This window comes from Chinchilla lanigera, unplaced genomic scaffold (assembly GCF_000276665.1).
Source record: "Chinchilla lanigera isolate Chin_1 unplaced genomic scaffold, ChiLan1.0 scaffold00039, whole genome shotgun sequence".
Taxonomy (NCBI): Eukaryota; Metazoa; Chordata; class Mammalia; order Rodentia; family Chinchillidae; genus Chinchilla; species Chinchilla lanigera.
Genome location: NW_004955440.1, coordinates 14,817,186 through 14,837,014, shown reverse-complemented (window position 1 = coordinate 14,837,014; position 19,829 = coordinate 14,817,186). Strand labels below are relative to the sequence as shown.

General features: G+C 52.2%; 1 protein-coding gene across 1 annotated transcript in view; it reads right to left on the bottom strand.

Annotated features, from left to right (window-relative positions):
• Window positions 1-19,829, bottom strand: part of Kif5c (kinesin family member 5C) — a gene marked incomplete at its 5' end in the record, with an annotated part of 99,160 nt that overhangs the window by 17,076 nt on the left and 62,255 nt on the right. Inside the window, 8 exon segments of the mRNA XM_013517505.1 lie at window positions 205-421; window positions 2,866-2,970; window positions 5,559-5,630; window positions 10,886-10,946; window positions 11,178-11,279; window positions 13,207-13,316; window positions 14,340-14,416; window positions 16,638-16,755. Coding sequence (XP_013372959.1) covers window positions 205-421; window positions 2,866-2,970; window positions 5,559-5,630; window positions 10,886-10,946; window positions 11,178-11,279; window positions 13,207-13,316; window positions 14,340-14,416; window positions 16,638-16,755 — 862 coding nt within the window.

The following is a 19,829-nucleotide window of genomic DNA, read 5'->3' as shown; positions in this document are numbered from 1 at the left end:
CCATAGCCCTCTCTCTACCACGCAGGGAGGGGGCTCCAGCTCAGCTCGGAACTCCAGAGAACCCGCGGGGCAGCAGGCGCCTGGCAGGCTCGCCCTCCCTGGCGGAGGAGAGGAGCTGCGGCCCCTCACAGCCTTTCAGATTAACACGGACCCAGATGAGGCTCCCTGCAGCTCCAGGCCCCCAGGCTGACCGAGCACACGTACCGATCTGGGCCGAATGCGCCCTCCGGGCCATGTTCTTGGCTCGCACGGCCTCCTTGATGCGATCCACCTCCTGCTGGTAGCGCTTGCGGTCGCGCATGGCGTTCTCCTTGGCTTCCTTCAGCGCGCTCTCCAGCGCCTTCACTCGCTCGGCCGTGGCTCTCAGCCGCTTCTCCAACTTGGGCAGCTCACAGCGCAGGTCCGCGTTGTCCCGTACCAGCTGCAGTGGGGAGAGAAGGAGCGGTCACCAGGGGGTGGCCTTGCCCTCCAGGCCCCCTGGCAGGACAGGACACTCCAGCTGCTGAGCCACCACCCATGCTAGACCACCTCTGACAGTCCACAGGACCACACACCGGAGGAGCCACAGGAAGACGAAAGTGCCATGCCAGGGGGCACGAGCTTGCTAAACTCATGATCCAGGTGCACAGGGAGGCTGGGCGCAGCAGGGAAGATGGAATTAAAAGCCACTTCCAGCCGGTGTCCTAGGGCACACCTGTAACCCCGGCACTCAGGAGGCTGAAGCAGGGGGGTGGCTGGGAGTTCCAGGACAGCCTAGACTACACAGTGACACCCTGTCTCCAAAAGAGCAAAACAAACAGAACAAAAAAGACAATTTCCAGGCACAGGAAGCTTTCAGTTTGGGGCAGGATATACTTCTTGTGCTTGTTTGCTGGGAAGCATGGGGGACAACGTGAAAAATTTTACCACTAGGATATTAGTATGAGAAACCTGAGTTCTTGTTGTGTGATTTTGTTTCTGCAACACTGGGAATTGTATCCAGGGCCTTTGCATTGAGCTACATCCATCCCACCGTATTTTTAAATTTATTTATTTTTTTGACAGGGTCTCATTAAGTCTCCAAATTGCCTAGGGGGTGCTTAGACTCGTGATCCTTCTGTCTCAGCCTCCCATAGCGCTAGAATTACAGGACTGCGCCACCATACCCAGCTTAAAGCTGAGAGTTTTTGTTTTTGTTTTGTGGTACAGGGAGTCGAACTCATGACCTAGCGCTTGCCAGGCAAGCACTGTGCCTCTGAGCTATATCCCCAGCTCAAAGCTGAGAGATTGAAAGTCAGTTCAAAAGCACTTGGTGAAAAAGGGATCGAGATTCCATACGTATTTATCGTGTACCACAAGCACACTACTTTTAGACAGACGAGAAGGGTTTAGAGCAGTTGGTGGGCACTTCGCACGTCCCAGGGCTTTCCACAGGCCCTCACTGCAGAACCGCTCTCCACACCAGGACTGGGTTAGACCCAGCTTTGCAAGAGATCCAGACGCCAACGGGAAGGAGATTACTGCTTGTCTCTTCCTGCCTAAGACTCACAGTTAAGAAGCCACAGGCCAGCCCGAGGGTGAAGGATCGCTCAGGTGCCAACCCTGTTACTTCCTGCCATCTGCCTCGAAGAGAGTCATCGGACCCCACAAGGTCCTGGGTTTCATATCCATGAAACGGAGACCGCTGAACAAGTCCGTGGCTGGTGCAGGTGGGTAAAGAAAGTCTTGGAAATCAGAAAGCCTTTATCAAAGTGAGGTGCTGCTGGGTCTGCCCTGCTCTGTCTACCCCAGCACCAGCTCCACTGCCTGGCAGACGTCGACTTTTAATAAATATTCATTGAACTCATGAATAAAACAACGACCTGCAGAGCCAGATTTCAAGATGCCTGGCAGTTTCTGCTTCTCCATTTCTCATCAACAATTTGCTTGAATGACTTCAACTAGAGTGACCTGTCATCTCCCTTCCAGGGGAAATTCCGACACGAGTGTGGTTGAAAAGACCTAGCAAGTCAAAGAGAAGTGATGTCCCCTCGGCCCTGTGGTGCAGGAAGCTGGACCACTTCCCCCACACCCCAGTCCTAAGGCAGGAGAACAGTCAGGGCAGGCCGGCACTGGGCAGAAAGGACCAGAGCTCCAGGACCTGCCCAAATTGCGTGTGTGTGTGTGTGTGTGTGTGTGTGTGGGTGTGTGTGTGTGTACACAGCTGTCTGTCTTTCACACACGCAAATGCTAGGGCATGGCAAGGACCCAAGAGGGCACTGCAGATCTCCAGGAAGGGGTGACAGAGCACAGGGCTACTGGTCCCAGGGTCCGTTCTCCCACTATGAGAGTGAAGCAGTCCCTTTCCTCAGCTGTCAGGCACCCGGCCCCGCCCTGGGGGTCCACTCCACATTCTCTGGGGCCTCTGGGTTCACAAAGGGGCCTCACAGGCACCGTGGGAGACACCAAGGCCGCTGGAGTCCGAGGCTGGCAGGAAGGAAGGACAGAAAGACAGGACTCTGGACACACCCCTCTCCCAACTCTACAGCTCCCCCTCCACCCGTTCTCTGTGTCTGGCTCCAATCATATGAAGTCGTTTACATACAAAGGAAGTCACTGAGGACTGAAAGATTTTTTTCTTTGAGACAGTATTGCTATGTTGCCCAGGCTGGTCGCAAACTCCTGAGCTCAAGTGATCCTCCCGCCTCAGCCTCCCCAGTAGCTGGGACTACACTTTGCCCAGGACTGAAGGAATTAAAGGCCCTTCCAGCACTCATGTTCTCCAATGACTGATGGCGTACAACCCTTTTGCCCTCAGCATCAGATCCTCCTCTACACAATGCGGCCGCCCGACAAGGCTGCACTGCAGGAGACGAGGAAGCGGAGGAGGCAGCCGAGCTCACCTACCTGCTTGTGCACCTTGGTGAGCTGCTCCAGGTTGTTCTCCAGGAAGGAAATCTTCTGCTTCTGGGCGGCACTGCCCCCTCCGTCATCGCTGTCCAGCTCCACACTCTGCGCCAACACCACGTGATCAGGGGGTAACCCGCACGCTGCCCACGGCCCGCCCAGGAACGACGTACACGGTGCACTTCAAACCCTTTAAGATCCCCAGCCCCCTCCTTTCGGGGTTGTATGAAAGTGAAAACAAGACAAGGCCTGCACGTGGAGACTCAGTGAACTTCCCCACCCATCTGCTTGGTTAGCACCAGCCATGTTGCTCAGAGGAGCTATTGTATAGAGGGCTGGAGGGAAAAAGATCATTGAATCCGGGGCTGGGGACTTAGCTCAGCGGCACAGGGCCTGTCTGGCAAGTGCAAGGTCATGAGTTCGATTCCTGGTACCAGAAAAAAAAAAAGATCATCGAATCTGCCTTTGACAGCTGCAAGTGATTTCTCTTTAGAGAAAGAGACCTCTTCTTTGCAAGCAGGTAAAGATACCCTTTCTTTGCAAGCAGGTAGAGATTCTTCCTTTCAAAAGAAAGAGTTCCAAAACTTACTAAGAACCACCAGTGTGAAACTTAAACCTCGCGCCCAGATTCGGCTGCAAGCAGCAGGACGAGATAACGAGTGGCCACGCTTGGCGCCAAGCGACCGTGCTGCCGCTGGAAGTTCCCGCGGCCTCAGCCTGGCCCTCCAGCTGCCCAGTCTAGGCAGTTCCTCGCAGACCCGTCTCCGCGTAAGCATACCCAGGTGCGAGGCAAACCCTTGAAATTTATCAGAGCTTGAAACTGGCAAAAACACTTAACTCCTGGCAAGCTAACTGGCACAGATAAATGTGGAAATACACGTGCAAACACATTCTGGAATTAAAAAATGGTAAAACACGTCTGATTCACGTGAGCATAGAAGATGCCGCCATCCTTTCTCGGAAGGGCGAAGCCTTTCGTTGGGACCATCTCTTCAGTCTAAAACACAGCTTCTCTACGTGAAGCTGCATCACAGTCCCTGAAGGAGGGTTTGTGACATTTCAGATTGCCGGGCATACCCCAGTCTCAGATTCTGTAGATCGGCAGTGGGGTCTCAGAACTTGCATAAACAGGTTCTCGGGTGATCCCGACGCCTCTGGCGGGAGGACCACGTGCTAAAAACCCTGGCCTAAGAGTAGCTTGTTCCTAGAGCATAGATAACGAGTCGGGGCAGTCTGATCTCAAGCTCTTAACCCTCCCTCTGACCCCTTCCGAGCCAGACTTCCACCTCCTCCCGTGACGGAGTCTTCCCAGCCCCTGTCATTAGCTGGTCAGTGTCCTCCCGCTCTCCAGAATACCCGCCGGCGCGCCGGCCTCGCTCTACCTGGCCCAGGTTCGGCGGCAACGCGTGTTTGCTGGCTGTGGTCATTACCTGCGCCCCTGACCACGGCCGTCCAGGCCTGGAGCTGCCCGTCATTCTCCGCCTTCTGCCTACTGGCGTTTCTAGGATGCGAAGCCATGCTGCCGGCGCCACGCCAAAGCCTCTCTCTGCCCCTCCGCAGGACGCTCGCACCACCCACTCAACCCGCAGATGCCTTCCGTGGCTTCCGGACCCTTCTCTGGTCTTCTAAGCCCCCGATCCTTTCCCTCCTGTCCATCGAGGACCAAGCCGCCACACTAACGGGGGATCCCAGTCATCAGGGGCGGCCTCCTTCCACGGTCTGAGTCCCCTTCGAACAGTGCCAGCCTGACTCGACTCCTCCCCCTCAGAAAACGGGGCCCTTTGCTCACTCAGGCCGATAAGCCATGCACACACGCTCCATTCCGTCCCTCGCAGACCTACCCCGCTGACTTCCTCTTCTTCATCTAGCTAACCTTTCTCTTTGCTCCTTCACAGGCGTGCACACGCACACATTTACACACACGTGTGCGCACCTTCTTAATACCTCACGCCTGTCATCCCTCTGCTGTGACCTCGTCTGCCACTTCTAAACATTTTCAAAGAGCCGCCTCGGGCCGTCCCCACCTCCGGGTCCTCCGTGCCTGTGCACCGGCCCGGAGCCCCCAGCACAGAGGCCCCCGGGATCACTGGTGCAGCACGGGGCGGCTCAGCTGCAGCACGCCCACAGCCCCGGCCTGCCAACCCTCTCCGGCTCCTCCTCTGGCGCAGGGTGGGTGAGTCACTTCCCACCTGAGCTTCGCCCCACCTCTGCTACCGGGGAGTGTCAAGCCCGATGCCACGGCCGCTGGGGAGGCAAGTAAGACCCTGGGCGCTACAGCACCTCCCGAGCCGCCCTCCGTCTCACGCGGCCTCCTCACGGACAGACAGGCTCTCGCCATCTGCTGTCGCCAGGCCTCAAGGCACGTCGGTCTGCCGACCAGGCCGCCCCGCGTGTTCCTGAGCTGGGCGCAGCGGCTGCACACAGCAGGGCCCCGATAAATGGATGTTCACGGGCAACGAAGGCCAGGAAAGCACCGCGACTTTCTGTCACTCAGAAGGAAAAGTCAGCTGGGAAAATGTTCCTAAGTAATTTTTGCCTCTGGCACATTCTTTTAATAACATTCTCGGGCACGAAGTAATTAATTTTTAAGCATAGCCAGCCCCAATTTAAGCAAGCAATACTTCAACTGGAAACGACACCTCCCACCGCCTTTTCTTTCCTTCCTGGACCCACTCAGAGGAAGCAGAACTCACTTTTTTCACTCGGGTGGTCAGGTCCTGGACGAAGAGTTTGCGCAGGTTATGAAGCGTCTGTAGCTCTCTGGACTGGAAGAGAAGAGAGTGGAAAACGCCACTTCAGTGGGGGCGCACTGAGTTTCCGCGTGTCCTGCGTCATCACCCCCGGACTTTCTCCACCTTGCTTCTTCTCAGCCCCCACCGACCTGCGGGGCCACGTCCCTGAGACGCGCCCGCCACACGCGCCGGCGCTCGCTCAGCTCATCGCCAGAAGCAGCTCACGGTGCGGAGCTGGGCACCCAGACAAGCAGCTGCACACTTGGATGGAAGCTGCTCTAATCCCAGTGGAATCTTTTTTTCCCCCAAACACAAAAATTTAAGTTTTCTCCCCGAAATTCCGAGTGGGCCGTTCCGCATCACCATGGACTCCTCTTAAAAATGGTATCATGAAAACATTACATATAATGCCAACAAATTTAAATTCTAAGTTGATCACAATTTCCCTCCAACTAACTGGCTAACGTCTTCCAAGTTCCAGTGTTCCTTGCTGTCTGCACCAGGAGCGCTCCTGGGGCTCTTGGTTGAGGCAATTCTAGACTTCCCTCCGGGGGTGGGGGGTGCCCGAACCTCCGGTGCCGTGCTTTCTAATTTGTGACCCAAGGATGAAAACTGTGGCTCTCATCAGTGGTGTCAGGATTAAATGAGATCATCCTCAGACAACCATCAGAGCAGTTTCTGGCACACTGTAAGTGTTCTGCAAACAGTAATATGATTTTATTGATTATATCTCATATAATAAGAGCCATTTCTTCATTAGGTTTCTCTGTTGTTATTTTCTTTTGTTGTAACTTTCACTGTAGTCAACCTCTTAGGGGCATGTTTTTCTCTCATTTTGTTTCTTAAAATTTTTTTTTATTAGTATATGTTCGCAGTATACGATGATTACATTCCTTGTAGGGAGCTGGTCCACGTACACAGCACATCTTAATTCCTTTTTGTTAATCCCCTTCATGGTGGATTAATTTTACAAATAAAAGCTTAGGAATCAGACTGCTGAGATAAGAGCCTGCACCAAACCTGGTGACCTTATTTTCTCCTGCTCAGGCCTTGGTGTTTTTACTACGGGAGATACATTAGGAGCTGGGGTTGGAGCTCAGCGCTGGAGCGTTTGCTCAGCATGCAAAGGTGCTGGGTTTGATTCCCAGCACCTCAAAAAAGGAGGGGTGCAATAGAGACGTTAGTTCCTTGCACAATATTGCCCAATTACAAGGGAGGAAGAGATAAGCGCTTCCATGTAAGTGTTTTAATTTGTCTCAATTCACCTGCTTTTCCAGAGTGTCAAGGCGGCTCACACAGGCTCACAGGGAAAAGGAAGAAACGGGCCACAAAGCTATCGCGACACTAAGTTTCTTGGAAGAAGGTGTCTCTGTCAATTTAAGGTCTTATCACTGGGTTCAATTCCGTGTTGAAACAAGAAGCCCCTGAAGTCACTTGCACCCTTGAGGGAGGTAAATTACTTTCCGCAGGAAGCCCCGAGATCTGCTACTATGAATAACGTGCACACGGCGACTGGCCAAGGCTGAGCCGCCTCCTGGCACAGGCGCAGGAGGTCCCCAGCGCCCGCGATCACGCAGACGTGCCGTCCAGCCCCTGCCCGCGGGAGCTCAGTCCGCAGGACCCTTAGCGTCTGCAACCACCCTGCATGCTCTCCCTCTGCTCAGTGATTTCATTCCTGACTGAACTGTAATCACAGTTAGCATTGTTCCATCACAAGCACTACCACACCAAAGAGAAATGAGGAGAGGGCTCTTTACATCCCACAGCACTTCCTTGGACTGTAAGACCTAAATAACACACACGCCTAAGTTTGGACACTTTTTCCTGTTCTGGGGTAGACGCGGCAACACCCAGCTTAGCAGGGGCCGCTGAAGGCGTTTGAAACAGCTCCTATCGAAGCACATTTCTGCTTAGGCAGCTACCATTTGGCTCCGTCCAGCAGGGACCTTTCTTCTACCACATTCACTATCATTTCTCCACTCCATCCTCCTCCCAGATCTCCTCCTGTCACAGGCCGCTGCCCTCCGTGTGAGAGCTCAGGCCTCCGCTGCCTGTGACAGTGGACAGGCAGGGCGGGATCGCAGCTCAGGCAGGACTGCAGCCCAGTGTCCTGCTGAAGCAAGGTGCCGCGTGGGGCTGAGGGACCCCTCAGCGCCCACTGGCCCTTCCCAGCATGGCGCTGTGCTGGGGGCGTCCCAGACTTCGACACCCCAGGTCAGCAGGCTTCACACCCCCTCCTCCAGCACGCAAAGAGGCAGCCAGGCGTCTCACCAGGAGGGCTGGGAAGGGACAGCCACGGAGGGTGAGCCTGTCTCCCCAGAGCACGCACAGCTTGGGGAGAGTCTGCGGCCGAGGGAAGGTCTCTGAATATAAGGACGGTGTGTACCGCAGGATTGCAGCGTTGGTTTTCAAAGTGTGCGTGTGGGACATCCTTTCTAATTTTTTTATTACTTTTCATTCTCTTTAATTATTTGATCAATCCTGCATTCTTACATCTGGTAATCTGTGCAACTTCATGGAAGATAACAATGCACTATAACAGCCACTGTTCATTTCTGATCTTGTTTTGAAATCCTGTATCATTTTTACTGTTTTTGTGTTGTTTTGTTTTTGCCTTTGTTGTTGTTATTTTGTTATTTTTTCCTCACTAAAATTAAAGTGTGCGTATGTGTGCACATGCGTGCATGCGTGTGCGGTACGTGGGGAGGGAGAGGACGAGGGGCCACCGTGTCCGTGGGTCTGTCCTCACGGGTGGGATGGACGCGTGTCTCAGTGGCGGGCAGCTGTGAGAGCAAGCTTGTGCACACACACCCAGACGGGCGTGGAACTGTGAGCGAGCACAGGGCGGGGGGGAGGGGGGCGAAACAGGCGGACAGAGGGGGAGGCTGGTGCGGAAACGCGCCACCCAACGACTCCAGAACAGCAGCAGCCAGCGAGACCTCGCTTCACATCAGGCAGAAAGCCTGCGTCTGTGAGTGTGAAGGAGCCCGGGTGTGACTGCAGATGTGAGTGTGACAGGCCGGCTACGAGAGCGACCGATGTGAGAACACAAGAGTGCAGACGTGGCTGTGCCAGTGTGCTGGGGGCATCCGTGCCGGGCATCCATGTGAGCGCGCACATGGGTGCGAGTGAGGAGGGTGAGAATGAACACGCCCACGAGTGACTCGTGTATGTGAGCAAGAACGTGCACGAGTGAGAACGCGTGATCATCCGCGAGCCCATGAGTGTGAACGTGTTTGAGCTGCCATGGGCGTGCACTGCGTGCGTGGACGATGGGCCCGGACTACGAGCTCTGGCGAGGCGTGGCGGGGAGAACGGGCCGTGCGGGCACAGCTGTGTGCGTGTGGCACCTGTGTGCATGTGTGTGGGTGTGCTGTGGTGTGAGGACGGTCAGGGTGGGGATGTGCACGTGAGCAGCTGTCCAGGGCACGGATGCTGGGGTGCGCCGGGGCTCACAGCGCAGAGAAGGAAATACCCCCGAACACCTCTCACCTTGGTGAAACGTCAGTGCTCAACCTGTTCCGAATCTCTGTAATTATCTATACTTATGGGCATCACCTCTGTAGCCAAGCAGATGCGGATGAAGCATTTTGCGGCCTCGTTTCAGGTCCCCCCTCCAGCCACCCTCTGCAGACTTCAGGCTCAGAGGCCCAACTTCCTTTCATACCAGCGTCTCCCTCCGTCCTGATGCTGTACCTGTTCCTCTGCCTGGCTCTCAGGAGCCAAGTGCCATAGCCAGACATGAGCACTCATCTGCCTCCTGCTGGGGTCCCCAGGTTGCCAGAGATGGGCTCAGACCCCCTCAGATTTACACAGCTGAGAATGGGGTCAGAACGGAGCGCTGTGTGCAAAGCTTCTCATGTGCAAGTCTCCGCAGGACTCCACCAACCGAGCCAATGGCAGAACGGCTGTCCTGAAACCCAGGGTGTGCCCTGCGCTCACTGAGAAGGACCCTCAGGCCCTCAGAGCCAGGCGGTCGGCCCGCAGAGCAGCCGAAACAAAAGCTGGCCAGCAGAGGAAGACAGCAACGCAGGACAGAGAAAACCAACGGAATCTCCAGTCATGAGCCCTCCCACAGGTAGACAGGGTCTGCTACCCGTCTCTCCCACAGCCCTGCGGGTCTCAAGGCCCTGGGCTGTCTCCACCACAGACCTTCCTCTTTGCCTATCTTCCAGCCCTCTTTCAGGTGCAAACATGATGATCCCTCTGCCGGCCTCTAAGGTGCTGGGCATGGGCCGCCTAAGGGCCTGGGCACAAGATGCTGCCTCTGCCTGGGATGCTCTTACCAAGACACAGCCACAGCTCACTTCTTCCCCTCTGCAATTCCCTCTCCAATGTCACCTTTTCCTGGGGTCTCCTCCGAGCACGCCTCCACAGCCATCTGACAAAGCACAGTAGCCCCGCCCTTACCTACATGAATACATTCCAAGATCCTAAGGAGATGCCTAAAATCATGGATAGGGTCAAATCCCATATGTGCTATATTTTCCCTACATATACATAGCTATGATAAATTTTAATTTATAAATTAGCCATAACAAATGACTAATAACTAATAAAAAAAAATAGAACAATATAGCCAGTCATGGTGGTATATGCCTGATATCCCAGCACGCAGAAGGCTGAAGCAGGGGGATCGTCAAGCTTTATGCCAGCCTGGGCTACATAGTGAATTCAAGGCCAGCCTGAACTATAAAGCAAGAACTTGTCTCCAAAAAAAAATAATTATAATAATAAGCCATAAGAAAAGCTACATAAACACAGTCTCCCTCTCTCAAAATATCTGAATCCTTCATTGCATTCTTGCAATATTTTCAGACCATGGTTGACTTCAGGCAACTGAAATCTCACAAAGGGAATGGTGGATAATACACAGTCACTTACTGTGTCTCCCAGCTAAAGGCAAGCTCCACAAGGGCAGGGTCTTATCCACACTGTTGTTTATCCAAGCACCTGCAGGGCCAGCCCTTAGCAGGTGCTTGGCGAATGTCTGCGGAAAGTTGAGGGGCAGGATCACAAAGTGCAGAGGCTATGATGTATGATTTGCAGGCAATGGTTTACGATTTGGTTTAATTCTCGCTTGTAGGCTGTAGGGCTATAGCTCTCAAGACTGACTGTGTCAAGAGCTGAGGAATAAGTTCCCCTAATCCCACCGTCCACAGGATGTTTTAGGTCTAAAATGGTGCCCAAGAAAGATGCATAGATAAAATCACAGCATGAACAATTCAACAGATCACAAAGTAGTCAGGGCTTCGCGGCTGAACTGCACAGGGAACCTCTTGACTCACCACTGTCTCCTCCAGCCCTTTGAGGTCCTCTCTCGCTTGTTCCCTTTTATCATTGAGCAATCTGAAAAACAAAATGGAATCACCAACCACCAAAGGGAAATCAGAACTAGGCAGCTACTATCTGCATCCTCAGATAAATCAACTAAACAAGCCAACAGACACACAAATAGCCATGGTCTGTTTTTAAATTAGCTCAATCTAACCGGAATATCTGGGTCTCAGAGTCAGGAAAGTGGAGTGTTTATGACCTCCCGGGGAAGAAAGGAGCGGGAGATATTTAAAGTGCACTCACAAGAGCTTTTCCAGTTTCATTTCTCTCTCTTGGTCCTCTATTTTCAGCTTGTTATAATCAGAACTGAGCTTCTCCTGTTCCAGTTGCAGTTTCTGATTCAAACTGAAATTGAGAGGAAAAGCAATGTATTCCAAACCAGCCTGAAACTCTGAGTCACGCAGCTAAAGCTGTGGTTCTGTTCCAACCCCATTAGTTCTGTGCAATAAAGGCAGCAATTCGTGAGGATTTTGAGGGATCAGAGAAGAACCTCACAGCTTCTTCCCTGCCCAAGTGAAAACCAATTTCTAGGGAGTGAGGAGGAGGCATGAAACAAGGCTCGGAGGGAGTATTTATCATCGGCTGTGTGCAGGAGCCTGGTGGCGGGGGAGAAATAATGACACTGGGAAGGGCTAACATTTTAGAACACAGAAAGTATCCCCTTAGAATCTCTCTGCGTCCTGGACCACACACAGATGGTAAAAGCCCCTCAGGTAGCCTCATGTGGCCATGGTGACCCGCCCCTCTTGGGTTAGATGTCCCAAAGATATCTCCCAAGCCCAAGAGCCTGGCTGACGCAGGGTTTCCATCTGTGACGCTCAAGGAGGGGTTCAGAGAGAGGAATTACAAGGAGCAGAGCTGGGCTCTAAGGGGACCGGAAACTCGCCATCTGGTTGGGGCCCTTGGTCAACGTGTACGTCAGCCCAGTGTGTGTAAGACCTTCAGTGCGGCCGTGCCCCACCACTGTAAGGGAAGGGCTTATGCACTGCAGGAAGAGGAGCCCAGGTCCACGTGAAAGGTGAGGACCCGGGAAGCTTCGCCACCCTCCGACTCGCTCATGGCCTGCTCTTTCTCAGCTTCCCTCCCTCCTCCCACTCTCCCAGCAGAACGTCAAGGGTGACTCATCCGAGTAATGAACAAGAGAAGCGCGTCCGTCATGAGACGGAGCGCGGGGAAGGCCGGGGGGGCGGGGGGGCGCGGACGCTCAGTGCTGTCCTCGGGTCCGCCGTGTGCGCAGCGCCCATCCCGCCATGCAGCTTTTGCGTCAGCTGCCATTCATCTCCCCCAAGTGCAAACGCACTGCGCAAACAGCTCACACACATTGAGAAGAGATTCGGATCAGTAGTCTGGAGAATTAAGCTCTTCAGTCTGATTCCCGTTTAGCAATGTGACCTTAAGTAGAATAACGTCACCTTGCTTCTCACATGGAAACCTGTTCTTCCTCTACAGGGGGAGGGAGGGAAGCCTTGGTCTAGTGGGAGGGGGAGCAGTGGATGGGATGACATTTCATTATCGTTGCTTTCTTTGTAATCTTATGCCTTTCGTTTGGAGCATTCACACTCATTACTCCACAAATGGGTTCTGAGACTGGAATCCACTGGGCAAATCATTAAGAAGCCCCAGAAGGGGGCACCAGGCACCAGGGCTGGGTGACCGGTGCTGCCCGTGAAAGGGAAGGTAAAGGCTGCATGGGGAGAGTGTGTTACAGAGCAGGGGCTCCCGGCAGCCCATCAAGCAGGAGGGACACAGCCACGAGGGCAGAGTCCCCAGAGCTGACCGGCAGTGACCCATCCTGGTGCGACGGACTGCAGCACCACAGTCCATGACCAGGTGGCCGTGCGGTGCAGTGAGCAGACACGTGGGGCTGAGTGCCGGCAAGTGCTGTCCGTCTTCTCTGGAATTTGTTAACCTATCAGAACCCCTAGGTCAGGAGCAATTGCTTTTTCATACTTCATACCGCCTCCTCGTCACCTGGGGCCAGTATCTGCCCAGCAGAGTTGCCAGCACTGTGATCCTGCCCCTGGCTGGAGCGTGACAAAGGGGGCAGCTGGGCTCGCCTGCCACCTGCCTCGCCAGAGCCCCAAAGGCTGGACTCCAGGTGGGAGAACAGACCTCAGGGCAGCGCGCCCGGCCCAAGGTGACACCACGGAGGAGCACAGAGGCCCCAGGGTGAGGGGACCGGCCCTTGCCAAAGGCCAGATCCCCCTGGCTGGCCCAAGAGGGCCAGGCCTCGGCCACCCCTGCGCCCAGCAGGCCCCCTGCTCCAACTCACTCCCGAATCTCGTCGATGATTTTCTGCTTCTCCTCAATTTCGTCTCGAAGCCTGGACAGCTGCTTCTGATGCGCTTCCCGGTGGCTCTCCATCTGCTGCTCCAGCGCCTTCTGCAAGCCAGGCCAGGAGCAATGTGTCAGCCGCTCTGTGGCACTCAGCCCGCACCGTGACAAGCCCTGGATGCAGATCTACCTCTCTCCGTGTCAGGGCCCAACACTGAGCAAGTTTCGGGCTCTTGTGCCCTCAGCACCTGGCCTTGTGTTACTGGGACAGCACAGCCCAAGGAGCTGTAGTAAACTGAGTGGGCCCTACAAGTAAATCAGGCCGCTGACAGAACAGGAAGTTTCCACTGACCTACAGCCTGCTGAGCCACGCGGCCTACCTAGTCAGGTCGGTCAACGCACAGCCTCTTAGCACCTGAGGGACCCCAGACAAGCCACGAAACCCATGCGCGGGACGCACTCTTTCTGCCCAGCAGACCTGGGGTCCACGACCCGCCCCACCCCGCTGCAGCCTTGTGACAATCAGGAGCCGAGAACGGAGGAGTTGGTTCGGGTGAGGCGGGGGGGCCCTGCGGGCTGGCACGGCCCTGCTCTCACTGCAGCCTGCTGCTCCACGGGCCTCAGAGTTTGCTAGAACAAGTCAAAATTCGCTCGCCTCTTACTCATCTAAAAGCCTATTTCTCGGTCGTGTTTCCTTTATTTTCTTTCTCTGATTAAAATGAGACCTGTAAAAATCAGTTTGGACACTCAAATTTGGAGCATTTCTCTACAGAAGTGAAAGGGAAAGGTTTCCTTCGCTCAACGAGGGAGGAAATATGTGTCTTTAAAAGTTAACCCCGACGCGTGGCCCCCACGGTGACCGGGAGTGCCGCCCTCTCCCTCTGACTCCGGAACAGGGAAGACAAAGGTGCTAATGGAGTCTGAGCTTGTCTACAGACACCTTGTTCCTGGAGAGGCCGTGGCCATCTCACGCTGGGCCAGGCCGCTCTGAGAACAGCTCTGAATGCCTAGCACTGGGCCCTCCCTCCTCCTGTCTACACGGCCTGAAGGCGACAGACTTTTCTAGAACAAGAAAACCCAGCCCAAATGCAAAATGCACCCTGGGCCTGGCGGCAGGGCAGCTGCACACACCTTCATCTCCTCGGCATCCTGCAGCCGCGTCAGATGCTCCTTCTCCTTATCCTGGAAACTGACTTCGTGCATTTTTTCTGTTGTGAATTTTAAATGATGATTTGAGATTACTGGCAGGACCCACCCAAAGACAAAAATTTAGAACAGCAAAAGACAAGAAAAATGGCAACAGAATGAAACATCAGCTTGCATCATCAATCACAGCCAGGGCACAAAGGAAGGGGCCTCCCAACAGAGAACTTGGGCTAACGCCAAGGCCGACCTCCCGGGCAGCACTGCCTTAGTGTCTAGATTAGGTCCCCTGGGGAGAGCAGTGACCATAGGGAAAAAGGCGCTAAACGGAAACAGCCCGAGATCCATGCCCTGGCTGTAATCACCTCACACTCTGCAAGCCTTCTTTCCCACCTGGCCTCTACAGCAACCCCGAGGTCATGTACACAAACATGCTTTGCAGATTACAAAGTGTTCTGTAAACATTAGGTGGCATTTGGATTCATGCCACTGGTAGAGTTCCAGAAAGAGCTAATTTACCTCTCATGGGTAGGCTGTTTATTTCCTAAGAATCTGGAGCAGGGAAACAATCTAAGGCTGAGAACAAGGGAAAGGGAAATAAAGCACAGCACTCCAGAGGATTCCAGAGGAGGCCCCTGTGGATCAGGGCTTGCGTGGCCCTCGGTCTCCGACATCCTGGCCAAGGAAGCGCTGGGAGTGCACAGGACAGCTGGGGCGTGGGAGAATTGCTCAAGACAGTGACATTTAATTCTCGATTGTTCTCTAGTCTGGTCTACCCTACTTGAAGTTGTCTCTGTTTTATTTCTAATCAGTGGCATCCCTGCAAAAACCTTGGTTATGAGAGAAAAAGTCTTTCCCACATGCACCTTTTGGTAGTGAGGTCTATTCCTAACATCCATTCTTTAGCATTGAAAGAAAATGTTATAAAGCTATACAGCTGGGAGAGGAGATTCACTTTTTTTTTTTTTTTTCCAAAACCAATGTATTTACTAAGCAAATAAATATGCAACATCCATAAAGAACACAAAAAAGATAATATAATCACTAGTCCTACTACCCCATTAAAACTATTTTAAATATTCCTAGGAACACAAGAATCCATTTGGTTTTAGCAGTTATAAACATAATAAAGATAAAAGCTTGTGCTATCATTTCTAACCTAACTGTATCGTCAGTATTACCACATATCCTCACATATTTCAGTTCCAATGTCAAAAAAGATGTTTTAAAATTTATTTCACATTTTTAGGTGGCTTTTCTCCTTTCTTTTCTTCTTCTTTTTTTTTGGTTTGTTGTTGTTTTGTTTTGCCTAATCTAAAATTCTGCAATGAGTATTTGAGATGTGAGGATCAAAAGGTATAAGGAAATGTTATCATTATTTAAATTGCCTTCCAAAACAACTACATTTTAATTTCAAACTACAATATAGTTTGGTCTCACACTATACAAAGCATACATTCTTTTTGAGACAGGGTCTCACTATGCAGTTCAGGCTGGCCTTGAGCTCATTTTGTAGCCCAGGCTGGTCTCGAACTCCCAACAATCCTCCTGCCTCAGCCTCCCGAGTGCTGGGATTACAGGCATGCGCCACCATGCGCAGCTAATGCATACATTCTTAATCCTGCTCTAGTTCTGTATTTCTGCTTACCACTCTTGAAGTTCTGGGCCTATTTATTCCTCTACATGAAGTGTTTCCTATTCATCGGGTACCAGCTGTCAAAGGGAAGAGCTTGTTCAAGGGCGGAGGGTGCCAGGCTAGCCGGGGTGGGAGCTCAGCCTTTATAGTAAGAGCTACAGAATTTGAGGGAAGGATGAGACACGGGGACGGGCACCAAATGGAACTGGGATGTTAACCATGTCCCCAGGAGCAGCACAGCGGTAGGCTCAGAGCAGACGGGGTGGGTCTCCTGGGAGCCGGAGGGAGCCGGAGGGAGCCGTAATTCTCAATTCTCCGGGACGTGCAATAAGACAAAAAGCACGACGGCGAGGGAATCCTGGCGGGCTGCAGGCACCAGCCTTGGCGACTACCCAGAGGTCAACGGTGCGGCTGGGGAGGCTCCGACTCACACTACAGGGCGGACCCAGGGGCAACACGAAGCAGAACAGATCCTGGGCTGCGCCGGCTTCCCCAAGTCTCCCCTTTCTTTTTCTCTCAGTTATGCTATTGGTTTCAGAAGACCTAGAAATGCTTTAATTGACCAAAACTAAGCAGCGTGGCTCCAGCCAGTCAGAGTGCGTCTGACCCAGGTCGCCCGTTCGACACCTGCGAAGCGGCAGAGTACTTACCTTGGGCCCGGAGCTTGGCCAGCTCTTCGCTCAGGGAGTCCTGGGACTCCTCCAGCTGCCTCCGCTTCTGCTCCATGTTCTGCATGTAGTCGGTCAGAGATTTGATCTTGGCTTCATGCTTCAAACAAGAAAACAAGTCAAAGGGAAGCGTGAACGACTGGCAAGTGGCCCCCGGCCTGCCTGGGACCGTCGGAGAGGAAATGACAAGAGAGGACTTGTTCTTGTGCCCCGTCCTAAGCACCACGTGGCGCAGCTTCTGTTCGCCCCAGGTCTGTGGGGACCGAAGCCCACCCCGGGATCCCCCTCACGGATAAGGGAGCTGCGTGGCCGGGAGTATGGCTCAGGGGTACAGCACGTGGCTGGCACGTGCTAAGCCCTAGGCTTCATCCCCAGGACTGGGGTAGGGTGCGGGGCAAGGAAGAAAAGGAGCTCAGAAAATGTCCACGCTGAAGGCCTTACTTTCTGAACACGCACCACTGAATTCTACCTCCAAATCTTGTATTTTTATCGTATGTCCTTCAGACACACCAACTCCTACCCCAGGGACTTTGCAGTCTACATTTTCCTGTTTCTGAGAAGCTTCCCTTCCCGCCAACACACCCTACACACACACACACACACACACACACACACACACTCCCGCTCGTTTATCACTTACACCTCAACGCTTCCTCACTGCACCTGTACACGACTTACTGTCGCTGTCCTTTTTCCTTGTTACCTCCATGACGGCATAGAGTACACGCTTGATAAACACTAGTGAAAACAACGAATCAATGAACGGAAGAATGAATGGAGCTCAGTGGCTGGGCCGGCCAGTGGCAGCTCCTAGGCAGACAGACGATGCAGCCTGCCTTCCCTCAGATCCGGGGTTCACGTTTTGGCAAGAAGACCCTGCGGGCTGTGTTCTAACGACACAACTGCTTCAGAAAATGCACCTCAGGCAGAGCAGTTACTTGGTGAGGATGCTTTGGGGAAAGGACACACACACACAAAGAAGGCAGCACGACGCTGGAAATATTCCGCCAGATTCCTTAGGTCGTATCAGAGAATAGACCCAAGGTTTGAACTACTTCTGAACCCCAGGAAGTACGTACTGAATCCTTGGCTGTGTGTAAATCACAGCACAGTACAGAATCGCACCTAAAGAAGACAGTGCTTGTTGCTAATATAAAAAGAACTTTCTAACTTAACCCCAAAACCTCCTAATCATCTTGGCTCGGATCTCATGTACCAAAATCAGTGTCCCTCTGCAATCCGGCACTGTCCTCATCCATTACACGGGGTGCAGCTGACCCAGTTCCAGCAATTACATCAGTTCACACAGAGTACCGGTACAGCTGGACACGGAGCCAGGATGTCCCGCTGAGGAGGGAAGGGGAAGCGGGGGAGGGGAGGGGCAAGGAAGGGGAGGGGAGGCTGCTCCTGTCCTCCCCTTGGCCCCCAAATGTTGAGGACACAACTACCAAAGTCCACACTGTCGGAGTCACAGGAGATCCAGAAGTTAGAGCTGAGGTCACTGCTCCCTAAGGTTTATTGCTTTTCTCCTCAACTTTCACTAGTTATAAAAACATCCTTTTATAAATGATAATAGTCATAAATTATAAAATACGTAGCAAGTCTGGAAAAGTGGTATACATTTCACCCATCAACCACTCAAACTTATCAACTATTTTCCCTCTACATCCCTGGTCTTAGCTGTAGAAAAATGTATTTTTAAAAGTTGCAAAACAGAGCATAGATAAAGCTCCACATTTTCATTTTCACTAATTTTATGCACTTATATTTTCCAAATGGCGAGGTTTTATGGATTTTTTTATAAGAGCATCATAATATTCTTCCATGTAGCTTTGTTATTAGCCTAGCAATAGATAGTTGAGTAATTTATTTTAGTATAACATAAAATAATGCTGTCTTCTACAGTTTTCATGTAAGCTTTTTAATATTTTTAATCAAGAAATGATAATACCATATGAAATAATTTTTTATTTTCATTACCAATAAAAAACAGTACAAATGAAATTGCTGGACCGAAATATGCTTCCATTTTTATGGTTTTGTATTTCCCAGGTGCTTGCTGAAAGGACTGGCCAAATTATGCTTCTATCGACACTGCATGAGTTTACCAACTTCTGTCACTCAGCAGCACTGAACAATCTTCAGTGCAGTGCTGCTTACTTCATTAGTTAAAACACTGAAGCTGGTGGCTCCAGTTTAGACAAGGAAGCTGGAGACGTTTGCGATTACCTACTATTATACTAACTATGTATCCACATGAAGCATTTCTTGGTCTGTCTTTCAGTACAGTTTGACACACCAACGCATGTCAGTATGTTTTTCCAATGACTGGCTGCTTTCATGCTTCTCATAGGCAATGAACTCCACACAGCTGAACGAGTCCCGGAAACTTCAAACCCAAACGGCAAGCTTAGCTACCCCTGGCACCTCAGGAAACAGAGCTGCTGTTTTCTGAAACTACCTTCCTAAAGTGAAGATGTCGTTCCAATGGGAGGAGGAGCAGTGTCCTTCACTGAGCACATAAAATGTGCCCTCGGGCTTCAAAAAACCCTGGAGACCTGAGCTTTGGGTCCACACACACGCTTCGGCTTGGGTCCCAGTTCCACCCTTACTCACCGGCCATGTGTGTTTAGACAGCAAACTGAACCTCAGGCTGTTTCCTCATCAGCAAAAGAAAACAGTAGCAAAACCTTCCTACCTAGACGTTTTAAAGATCGAGTGAGACAATGCACATAAACTGCCCAGCACACAGTATGGCACGCAGCAAACAAAACGTCACTTGCTGCTGCTGTCGAATATTACTAATAATACTTGTTAGTGACTCCAACACCATGACTAGCATCACTAATAATGTTAAAATTAATAGCAGCAGCAGAAGTTTCTGTATCTTTAACTGTACCTGTGGTAGAAGGTAAAATATGTAGGAATGTGGATAGGAGTTTTAGAGACTCTGCAGATCTTGCCCATACATCATATAGACCCTACTTATCTACCTATCCATCAAAAGACGGAGCTATAAAGACATACCGTTTAAAAAGAAAAATGACTTAAGGGAATTCACGCAATCCACACAGCAAAATCCAGGCTTAAGAATAAACTTGGGGCTAGGCGCGGTGGCGCACGCCTGTAATCCCAGCACTTGGGAGGCTGAGGCAGGAGGATCGCTGTGAATTC